Raw genomic sequence first — 12264 nt, 5'->3', positions numbered from 1 at the left:
CCGGGATGACCTTAGGGAAAAGGGTGGTGGGTCTCACGGGTTAGCTGTGTCACCCCCATGAACAGTCCTTTGTTCTGAACAGCTAGTGCAGCCCACGTTTGCAATCACAGGCTCTGGCACCAGAGTGGGCGTAGATCCCAGCTGGCCCCTCAGTAGCAATATGGCTTTGGGAAAGTTGTGTCATTTCTGGCCCAGACTTAAGGATCATCCATAACGTGGAGGAGAAGACAGTGTGACCCTCAGTTGGCTGTTGAAAGGATCACGAGATGGTTCGACTCAGATGCTCCGAGGTACCCAGCACACAGTAGGCCCACAGTAGAACAAAAAGTTGTTCTGTTGATCTTATAGTTACTATTACTCATACTAACAAAACTGATCATTTGAGATGATTTTCAAGCGAAGTGTCTTCGCCTGGATTTCTAAGATTAACCTATTTCAAAATGAATTCTGCTCTACTGTGAAAAATGAGTTAACCAGCAGGTTTCTTCTGCATCTTTTCTGAACTTTTTAGGATCCTCTCTAGAGAAAGGTTCTAAAGGAAGGCAAAGTGCAGAAATACTCTTGCTTCAAAGGATGTGTAGGAAATGATTAATTTTGCCAAAAAACAGTGCCTTGAACATAAAAGATGTTTGACGAAGCTCACTGTAGACAGTGTATCCCTCCAGGATTCATAAGTTGAAAACTCAATGTCCAAATGGACATAACTAGGAGATGGGGTCCTTGGGAGATGTTTATGTCATGAGGGTGGAGTCCTCATGGGCGAGATTAGTGTCTCCATAAGAGAGACCCCACAGAGATCCCTCGCCTCCTCCACCTTGGAGGTTATAGGGAGAAGATGGTCATCTGTGACCCAGGAAGTGGGCACTTGAACAGACACGGAATCTTCCAGGGTCTTGATCGTAGACTTCCCAGCTTCCAGAACTGAGAGAAATAAGTATGTCTTTAAAGCACCTAGTTTATGGTGCTCTTGTTACATCAGCCCAAACTAAGATAAAGCTTGTCTCTTATACTGAAAAATAACACAAATGTTAACAACAATTAAAAAAAGGAACATTGTGGCCAATGACATGTAATGAACATCATCTCTCCTCTACAGAGCCAAGAGCTTAATTAGTTTTGGGCAACTCAGTAGAGTATGATTAAACCAAAGAGCAGCAAGATGTCTAAATGCTCAAGTCCTCCGCCTCCTACTTTTCTGCCAAAACAAAAGAAAAGCCCTAGGCTGGTTTTGGTTACCACCAAGCACAAAACAGACAAATTCCAAATTAGAAAGCTCTGGGGTTTAATTGTGGATGTATGGAATTACATAGAAGCTCTCTTTGATCATTCCAAAGGATGTTTCCCTCAAAGGTTACAAATACATCTCAGCCTACCAACCATCTCAGGCCTACCACAAAAATTATATATATACACTTTTAGCATTTTAAAATGTGTCTAAATTTCAGTTTCGGATCCAGTTTTGACTATTGTTATGGGTTTAGTTGGATGCCCCCAGATTCCTACATTGACGTCCTAACACCCAGCATCTCAGAATGTGGCAGTATTCAGAGAAAGGATTTTTAAAGAGGTGATAAAGGGAAAACGAGCTCACTGGGGGTGGGCATCAAGCCAACAGGACTGGTGTGCTTACAGGAAGAAGAGATTAGGACACAGACAGTACAGACTGAAGGACAATCGTTTGAAGACAGAGTGGAGAACACAGCTATCTGCAAGCCAAGGAGAGACATTTGAAGAATCGAACCCTACTGCCACCTTGATCTTGGACTTCCAGTGCCCAGAAACATGAGAAAATAAATTGTATGTTGCCTAAGCCACCCGGCTGTTGATATTTTGTTTACGACAGCCCATGACTCAGAAATTTGAGGACCTCCCCCCCAGAGTTTATCCTGAAGTTCTGTTTCAGCTTTAGGGGCTTGTGTAATACTACTGTATCAAGGAGGGAGGCTCCTGCCATTCCCTGCACTGGGTCATTGAGACACTGCACAGCTGTCCCCAGGGCTGGCTACATAATTTACAAGCCCCATGCAAAATGAAGATATAGGGCCCTTTGGGCAAAAACAGGGAGGAAGTGTTTGTTAAAGGTACTAAAATAGAAAGCTCATTTCCTCCATGGTCTGTCTTCTGAAGGGGCGTGGCTGCTGTTTTCTATTTGCATTTAATGTCATTCCAAGCAAATAAAAATTTTAAAATGTGATTATGGGCATGATTCTTGCCATTCATCTTCGCAGGGTGCAATGTCAGTGTTAAATAATTCACGCAGGGATTCCACAGCTGGGTCACACCCACGTGCCCTCTTCTTATCAGAACCGTGGAAATCCTGAACAAGACCAGCTCTGCCATATTTACCTCACCTGGGGACTCACACCTGTTCCACCGACCCTGCCTCCCTCGGCTTCCTGATGAGTAAGGAACTTGACAGGATCAGGAGCTGGGGGCTGCCTTTCTTTCCCTTCCCTCCTAAGTCACCACTTCCAAGGCTTGGCTAACACAGGGAGTTGACATGAGTGAGAAAGGACAAGACAGGGTTCTGGGCTGCTCACAAGAGGCCACCGCCTCCTGCCGGTGCTCAGAGCAAGCTCTGGTCTGTAGGGAAGGCGAGCTCTGGTTGACTCGGTCATAGACGTCACGTGGTCAGCGAGTCTCGTTGACCACCACTCACGAGGTGTCCATTTCCATGCTGTGCTCCCCGGGCAGGGCGAGCAGTACATGCAAATGAGGAGGCAAGGAATGGTGGATACCCACAGTGGGCTGTCCCCTCCGCTATGTACGTGCTCCACTGTCCCACCTGTTATGCCCCAATAATGGGTCCATGATTAAAAGAGCGAGACTGATACAAAGCGAAGGTCAAACAAAGCTTTATTTCGCACCAAGCATCAAGAATCAAAATGACCAGCCAGGGCCGCTTTTCTTACAGAGAAGTCGACCGCTCTCTCCTTTACAGACTAGCTTTTAAGGACATAGGCCATGCGGTTGGGCCTGGTCATGCACAGGTGGCCAATGAAATTGTAACACACAGAGAAAGCTGCACAGTGATGGTAGGTGACCAATTGAATTACAACTTACCTTTTAGTAGACATTTGACCTAGCCTATCACCTTGGTTAGGATTGGCGACCAAAAGACTCACAAAGGGCGGGACCAATACTCCTTGGTAACTAGGGACACAGTATGCAACCCTCCAGTGATCAGATGTCTTACCTGGCCTGACCCACCCTTGTTATTTCGGCTTTGTTACCTGAGGTTGATTTCTGGGACTTGTTTTTAAGTAAGTCCCCTGGAAGAAGGGGAGCAGGGACAGCTTAAGGGTTAAACAACAAGGTTATTGTGTAACCTCAATGGAAGCCTCTGGCTAAAATATAAAAATATAAAATAGGTCTTTACACCACCCACTTCGCTCAAAAAACACAAAGTCAAAAATAAAACTGAGTAATTCCTAGACAGTGAGAGAGAAGCACACTGACTTCACCTTAGAACCCTTCTGAGGGCGGTGCTTGGCGGGGTAGGGGGGTGTGAGGGGGTTGGGGGTGGATAATGGGACCTCTGAGGGTGTGGCCCAAAAGGCAGGGCCCTTTGGGAAGGGGCTTTCTGGGGGAGGGGCCCTTCTGGGAGCAAAGCCCTGGGTGGGGGCATTCCCTCTGGGGGCAGGGCTGGGAGCAACCCCAGAAACCTGGCCCACAGAGAAGCTGGTCCTGTCTCTCCCTCTGCCCCCTTTCCCCAGGGACACCTAGGCTTTGGAGACTAAAGTCAAAATTAAAGCCATATGTCTAAATGGTTCATACTGTGGCTGGGTAGTGTTTTTAACATATTAATTGACTGGTTTTTCTCAGTATTTGTCAAACCTTTCCCAACTCAAGGCTTTCTCTTAAGCAGCAGCACAAGGCTGGCCCTTCAGTTGGGTCAAGCTGTTTGGTGATTCTCTGTAAAAACCCACCCTCTTGCGCTGCTCAGGAGGGCAGTGTTGCATCCTAGGATAAACGTAAATATATATCAAATGTGTTTACAAATTATATTTATATGTATACATTCAATTCTATGTTTACATATATATGTATAAAATAAAAATTAAAATATTGTTTAAAAGGCTGTTTTGCGGGGCGCCTGGGTGGCTCGGTGGGTTAAAGCCTCTGCCTTCGGCTCAGGTCATGATCCCAGGGTCCTGGGATGGAGCCCCGCATCAGGCTCTCTGCTCAGCGGTGAGCCTGCTTCTCCCTCTCTCTCTGCCTGCTTCTCTGCCTACTTGTGATCTCTGTCTGTCAAATTAATAAATAAAATCTTTTTAAAAAATGCTGTTTTGCGGGGAACCTGGGTGGCTCAGTCCTTAAAGCGTCTTTTTTCCACTCAGGTCATGATCTTAGGGTCTTGGGATGGAGGCCCACATTGGGCTCCCTGCTCAGCAGGAAGCCTGCTTCTCCCTCTCCCACTCCCCCTGCTTGTATTCCTGCTCTGTCTCTCTGTCAAATAAATAATTTTTAAAAAAGAAATACTTTATTTAAAAAATATGTGTAAAATGCTATTTTGCCCTCTATCCTGGTAAGATTGAACACATTCCTAACAAGAGATCTTCCTTGACTCCATGATAAAAATTTAACATTTTCTTAATAAATCCTCACAACATCCGCCTCCCCAACCCTTCTCAGATGTTACAATTAAGGTTCAGTGAAGTCCAAACACTGGGCCTGAGGTAATATACCCAGTATGTGGCCTCTTGGCATAGTCTAGCAGCCCAAATTGGGGGCAAGGGTGTTTGAGTGTCGTTGGTCAGGATGAAAAAGCTGAAAGATGAAAAGAAGGGTAGTCTTGCTTTTTGGCCCAAAAAAAGAGGCTTTAGAAAGAAAGAGACCTGTTGCCCAAAGGAGGAGGCTCCCCACTGATCCCGGCTGGGCAGGAGTCAGAGCAGAAGGGAAACTCCCATCACCAAGGAGAATGGGTTTCTCCTTCATACAAAAGCCTAGTATCCCTCTCACCTGATATGTTTCTGTCCCATAGTCATCCCCCTGTGCCTGCCCCATAATAGCATTCTCAGGAAATGGCTGAGAGATACATTCAACTTGCAGAATTATAGCAAATAAAGTAATCTTTGACCCATCCTGGGAGCTTCTGATTACTGGGAGGGGCCACGCCATCCTAGGGCAAGTGCACTCATTTCAAGAACCAGTAAAATGACTCCAAGAGTATCATAAGGGCTAGTGATCATGACTGGTCCAGAAATATTTCTGGGAGTCCCTTTTAACATCCCTCCCATCATTTCTTCTCATCTCCAAGGGAATGGTACTTAGATATTCTGAAAGAAATATGCATGACTAGTAAACTGTGTGTGACCCCTGCCGCCTAATTCATCCCTCACCAGCAATTAACACTGATGGTTTGAAGGATGGCTACTCCCCTGGCCGGGCAAGAGCTGAAGCAGAATGTATGGGGCGAGGCGACTCTTCCCCCTGGATATAAATAATTAAACCCAGTAGCCACCCTTCCTGCCTGGCCACTGTCATTTAGGTATGGCTGATTATCCCTAAATGGGAATGAGATGGGGGTGGGGGTGGGGGAGGGAAGCAGGTGACGGTCAAAAAAACTACAGTAGCTGCCACTGAGGGTCCAACCTGGCATTAGACTGAGCTCAAGTCCTGATTCCATCATATACGAGCTGTATGAACTTGGAAAACTGAGTTCAACTCTCGAAGCATCTGCTTTGCCCCCCTTTGGAGTGAGAATAGTCAGTAGTATTGACTTCACAGGGCTTATTAGGAGGATTAAATTAGATACTGTTCATTTAGCACAGTTTCTGGCCTATAGAAGGCACACATAAAAGTTGATTATCGTTTTTATGGACCTCCAACTTTAAGCCTTCTATAAAGAATCAAATGATATCTCTGAAAAATACTAACTGCCTACAAGGTTGTAGGGAAAGTGGTATCTATGTTGACCTGATTAGAAAAAAGTGGAAAATCTCTCTTGTTTAAGCCTTGTTGAAAATTTTCTAAACTCTGTCTGCTCTTCTGCTTTAGTAATTAGAACAAACTTTGGAGACTCGTGGTTTTCTGATAATTGAGTTGCTCGTTGTAACGCAGGGCAATTCGACACTAGTGTTTATTTAAAAAATTACCGCAAATGAAGATAAATGGTGAGACATGCACTAAATTTGATGAAAATCCTGACGTGTTTCTTCTTGGGATTCTCTCTCTCTCTCTTTTTTCTCCTATGATCTGAGAGCGGATTACATTCTACTTGGGTGATGGCTCAGGTCAAATGTGTGGTTTTGCAGGTGCCTAGCCTTTCACAGACAATCTTGGAAGAACCATCATTGTCTCTGTAAGAAAACGGAGGGAAAGATGTGATTTTAACACTCAGCCTACAACAGTTCAACAATCTACCAATGTGAATTTAGAAATGCTGAGCAGGTCCCCCTTCTAGTAAGGAATATCTCTCCCGTTTTCTTATAATACCTGAGTTTCTACAACTGAGCAATCTACTCTTTTGTGTAAAACAGCTTCCCAGGATTGTTTCTCCTTTAAACGCAAGTGAACTTTGGGGATGGCACTCAGATCCCTTTATTTTACTGGACAACTGTGGAGCAGGGGTTGGGTGTGTTTCAAGAGGGAAAATATCCACAAGGGGACAGAAAAAGGACATAAATGTACAAAATCCCATTTTCCAAGAATGTAAAAAGCTAACTTCCAGGGGAGCCTGGGTAGCTCAATTGCTAAGCATCTGCCCTTCGGCTCAGGTCATGATCTCAGGGGCCTGAGAATCCAGCCCCGTGTCGGGCTCCCTTCTCAGAGGAAAAACCTGCTTCTCCCTCCCCCTGCTTGTATTCCCTATCTCATTGTGTCTCTGTCAAATAAATAAATAAAATCTTAAAAAAAATGCGAACTTCCAATATTTATTTTTTTTCCTTTGCTCTAAGTATCTCAATGTTCACTTGTTGAAAGCAATTGATTGAAGCCCTGGGAAGAAGTGGTAGATTGAAGCACTCATCAGAGTTGTTTGTGCTGCTTTGCAGGGGTCTGGCTGCACTAAATTATTTCAAGAAGTATTAATTATCTAAGTCACTCATAAGAAGCCATTTACCTATTTCATTTTCTTTTTTTTGAAGAGAATCTTTTTTTTTAAGATTTTATTTATTTGTCAGAGAGAGAGAGGGAGCGAGAGTGAGCACAGGCAGACAGAGTGGCAGGCAGAGACAGAGGGAGAAGCAGGCTCCCTGCCGAGCAAGGAGCCCGATGTGGGACTTGATCCCAGGACGCTGGGATCATGGCCTGAGCCAAAGGCAGCTGCTTAACCAACTGAGCCACCCAAGCGTCCCTCTATTTAATTTTCTGTGGTTCTTGATCCTTCCCCCAAATTCTTACAGGCCTCCGCAGCTGGCACAGAGTCTGCTCCCATAACTATAATCCCTGTCCCATACTCTCACCTCCATCATACATCATACATACCTGATACAACCCCACCTTGGTAAAAACCCAACCCTCTGTCCACCCTACATCTGCCCCTGGCAGCTGAAGGTGGTTGGTGAGAAAAGCAACGATGCTGGAAGCTTTCACATTAAGTTTTTTTTTTAAGATTTTATTTATTTATTTGACAGAGAGAGATCACAGTAGGAGAGAGGAAGGGAAGAGATCACAGAGAGAGGAAGGGAAGCAGGCCCCCTGCTGAGCAGAGAGCCCGATGTGGGACTCTATCCCAGGACCCTGAGATCATGACCTGAGCCGAAGGCAGCGGCTTAACCCACTGAGCCACCCAGGCGCCCCTTTCACATTAAATTCTCAGCCACAAATCCAAGTATGTTTGTCCGACTGACAGATTCTCCACTCTTCTCGTGAAATATTTTGACTATTTCACATTTTCTTTCCTCCAACCTTAAGCCAGGGCTTCTCAACACTGGCCACACTTTTGAATCACCTGGAAGACTTTAAAACACAGGAGTGCCCACCTCCAGAGGATCTGATCTAATTGGTGTAGAACCAATTAGATTAATATCCAATTAGGGTCTGGATATAAGTGTGCTTTTAAAATTCTCCCAGTGATTCTAATGTACAGCCATTTTGTTCAGAGTGAGAACTGAACACCTTCCATCAGATACAGCTGATGACCGACCATTCTGATGACTTCACTGAGAAAAGTAAATTGAGGGCACCTGGGTGGCTTCAGCTCAGATCATGGTCTCAGGGTCTCGGACTCTCGCATCAGGCTCTCTGCTCAGCAGGAAACCTGCTTCTCCCTCTCCCTCTGCCTGCCTCTCTGCCTACTTGAGATCTCTCTCTCTCTCTCTCTCTTTCACTCTGTGTCAAATAAATAAATGAATAAAATATTTTAAAAAAAGAAAGAAAAACAAACTGGGTGGGTGTGTAGGTGGCTAAGTGGTTAAGCGTGTGAATCTTGGCTCAGGTCATGAGCTCAGGGTTATGAAATCGAGCCCCACGTCAGGCTCCATGCTCAGCGGGGAATCTGATTGAGATTCTCTCCCTCTCCTTCTGTCTCTTCTCCCTGCATGTGTGTGCTCCTGCTCTCTCTCTCTCTCTCTCTCTGTCAAATAAATCTTGAATAGAAAAATCGGTAAGGAAAGAAGACCCACAGAATCCCACTAAGTTTACCTGGGTGGAACCCTTACTCCAATCCCTTCTGAGTGAGGACAAGCCCCTCCACTTGGGGTTTCTTCTCATTTCCCTGATCTCTGAGTATGAATGTGCTCCAGGACTCAACCTCAGACTTCTCCTCTGTCTACACTGAGTCCTTGGTGACTGTCCCTCTTCTACCATCTGTCTCCTGATGACTCCACATCTCCACCTCCAGTCCAGACCTGGATTTTGAGCTTTCTTCCACTGCCTGCTTTCCAGATCTACCTAGATGAGTTAAACCCAACATGTTCAAAACCAAGCTCTTATTCTTCTCGAGCTCTGCTGGTCTTGCAATAGCTCAAACAGGAAACTGTAGAGTCATTCTTGATTCATCTCTTTCTTTCACTGCCCACGTTTAATTCTTTGGTAGAAGCTGTGGATTCTATCTTCAAAATATGTTCTAAATCTGACCAGTTCTCCACACTTCAGTTACTCCCACTGTGGTCCAAAACACCGTCTTCGATAGCCTGAGTTATTGTAATAGTCTCCTATCTGGTCTTCTGGATTCCATTTTTGCTCTGTTCTAGTTTATTTTCCACTCAGCAGTTAAAGCAATCCGTTTAAGACAAAAGTCAGACCTTGTTATTTCTCTGCTCTAAGATCTCCAATGGCTCCCCACTTCATTCAATACAAAATTCAGTCTTACAAAATTTAACACTCAACTTCCTTCTCAATTCATCTCCTACCTCTTCACTCAGCTGTCTCTGCCTCCGCTAACCAGCCTCCTTAGTGTCTAACAGAGTACAGCAAGTGTGTGCCTCCCTTGGAGGGTTGCACTTGTTTCCTCTTCTTAAATGTACCCGTCTTGTTCTCTGAATCCACTCAAGGATCTGCCAATGTCTTTTTATCAGAGTAATCTCCCCTAACTGCACACACAGCCAGCACCAGCACCATCACAATCAACATAGTTTCTGTCCCTCTCTACTTTTGACTTCTTATCAACAGCTGACATATTATATATTTATTTATTTACTGTCTGTTCTTTCTCTTCTATTTGAATGCATGTGCTATAAAAATGGTATTTGTGGGGGGTTTTTTCCTGATTTATTCTGTGTTCAGAAGAGTATTTGATACATAATACTCAGTACATAATTGTTGAACGAACGAATGAATGAATGAATGAATGAATCAATGGAAATATCAGGTTATCTCAATCTTAAGAGAGATTTCTCTCAAGCATTTTCTATAGTATTGCCCTATTTCATTCTCTGAACCTCTGGGTTGATTAGTAGATAAAATCATCATGTAAAATCAGTTTGAGCAAGGTTGGATCCTTAAGCTTCTATGTCACCTAGGACTCCAAATGTCATGGTGTACCATGCACATTTGCCTCCAGCCTTCTCTCCCATATTTTGGTCATGGTTCAGCAGCTATGGCATCGTTCAGCTTTCTTTTCCCCTCCCCTGTCTCAGTTCCAGGAGGTCCTCCTTGGCTTTGGGCCCCCTCCTTGTGGGTGATGAAGGCAATGTAGGGAGAGGCAGCAGCTTCCCTGACTCACCCCTGCTTTCTCCATTCATACTGATCCAGTAACGCATAGCCTGTGCAGTACAGGGCTGGCCAGGTCAGTCTCTGCCACCTTAGGACCTTATTTTTGTTCCCTGCGGCAGTTTGGCCATTTGCAAAATCAGAAATTGTAAAAGTACAAACAGGAGTCAATATGCCATATTTATAGATTTTAAGATGCCCCTCCCCTCCCATTTTCTTTCACATCTCCAATGTCAGGAATTGTCTTATAGTTGGGGCTGAGCAGGTGGAAGTCCCTATAAAGTTACCACAGCTTGACCCTGTGCCATGTGGTTACTGCTCCTAGGGCACAACTGATCATCTACATCCCTTGGCATGCCAAGCCACAGGCCTTTTGAGGACCATTTAAAGAAAGAAAATAAACTGGTTATTATATGAAAATCTCAGATAAGGAAAAAAAAAAAAAGAAAAAGAGAAACCCCACCAGCATCAAACCAAGCAGAATGGAGAGGTGGCAATTTGGATGACCTCAGAATACTTTTATAAGAAGTGCAGCATGCAAAACAATCTTGAGAAAGGAGAACAAAGCTGGAGGGTATCCGTTTCTTGGATTTCAAGATATACTACAAAGTTATAGTAATCAAAACAGTTGGGTACTGGGAGAAAATATACGCATAAATCAATGGAAACAGGATAGAGAGCCCAGAAATAAATCCACAATTATATGGTCAATTAACCTTTGACAAAGGAGGCAAGAATATGTAACAGAAGAAAGTCTTCTCAAAAACAGTGTTGGGAAAACTGGAGAGCCATGTGCAAAAGAATGAAACTAGACCACATTCTTTTACCATACATGTAAAGAAACTCAAAATGGATCAAAGATCTAAATGTGAAGTGTGAGGTGTGCCTGTCTTGCTCAGCCTGTACAGGATGTGACTCTTATTCTTGAGGCTGTGAGTTTAGGTCCCACATTCAGTGTAAAGCTTACTTAAAAAAAAAATTAAATGAATAAATGAGAGACCTGAAACCATAAAACTCCTAAAAGACAATAAGCAGTAATCACTTGGAGATTGGTTTTAGCAACATTATTTGTGGGTATGTCTGCTTAGGCAAGGGAAACAAGAACAAAAATAAATTATTAAGACTACAACAAAATAAAAAGCTTTTGCACAGTAAGGGAAACCCACAACAAAACCAAAAGGGAACCTACAGAATGGGAGAAGATAGTGGTGAATGATAAATATAATAAAGGATTAATAACCAAAATATGTAAAGAACACACACACACACACACAAAACCCCCCAAAAACCCAAACCCCAACATATAATCCAATTGAAAAATGGGCAGAGGACTTAATAGACATTTTTCCAAAAAATACATACAGACATCCAATAGACATGTGAAAAGATGCTCAATATCACTCATCATCAGGAAAATAAAATCAAAACCACAGGGAGATCTATCACCTTATACTTGTCAGAATGGCTAGTATTAGAAAGACAAGAAAGAACAAGTGTTGGCCAGGATGTGGAGAAAAAGGAACCTCTGTACATTTTTAGTGGGAATGTAAATTGGTGCAACAACTGTGGAAAACAGTATGGAGGTTCCTCAAAAAACTAAAAATAGATTTACCATATGCTTTAGTAATTCTAGTACTTGATATTTACCCAAAGGAAATAAAAACACTTGATTCAAAAAGATATATGCCCTCCTAGGTTTTCTGCAGCACTATTTATAATAGCCAGTATATGGAAGCAGTTCAGGTGTTTATCAGTAGATGAATGGGTAAAGATATGGTGTATATAGATATATAATGGATTATTATCCAGCTATAAAAAAGAATGAGATCTTGCCATTTGTGACAACATGGCTGGATCTAGAAGGTATTAGGTTAAGAGAAATAAGTCAGACCGAGAAAGGCAAATACCATATGATTTCACTTCCTTTTTTTTTCTTTTTAAGATTTTATTTATTTATTTGAAAGAGAGAGAGATCACAAGTAGGCAGAGAGACAGGCAGAGAGGCAGGTGAAGCAGGGTCCCCACCGAGCAGAGAGCCAGACTCGGGGCTTGATTCCAGGAACCTGGTATCATGACCTGAGCCAAAGGCAGAGGCTTTAACCCACTAAGCCACCCAGGGGCCCCTGTAATTTCACTTCTATATGGAATATAAAAAAAGAAACAAGTGAA

At 43.5% G+C, this 12264-nt stretch overlaps 1 protein-coding gene across 1 annotated transcript in view; it reads left to right on the top strand.

Annotated features, from left to right (window-relative positions):
- LOC131817846 (conserved oligomeric Golgi complex subunit 2-like) overlaps window positions 1-1814 on the top strand; it is a 29206-nt gene extending 27392 nt beyond the window's left edge. Inside the window, exon 6 of the mRNA XM_059151594.1 lies at window positions 1633-1814. Within this exon, the coding sequence (XP_059007577.1) occupies window positions 1633-1786 (154 nt within the window). The 3' untranslated portion in view covers window positions 1787-1814. The remainder of the gene's footprint in view (window positions 1-1632) is intronic.
- Window positions 1815-12264: the final 10450 nt, after the last annotated feature.

This window comes from Mustela lutreola, chromosome 16, assembly GCF_030435805.1.
Source record: "Mustela lutreola isolate mMusLut2 chromosome 16, mMusLut2.pri, whole genome shotgun sequence".
In the NCBI taxonomy this organism is placed as follows: domain Eukaryota; kingdom Metazoa; phylum Chordata; class Mammalia; order Carnivora; family Mustelidae; genus Mustela; species Mustela lutreola.
Note: the sequence above shows the minus strand (reverse complement) of the source record. Positions and strands in the feature narration are given on the sequence as shown.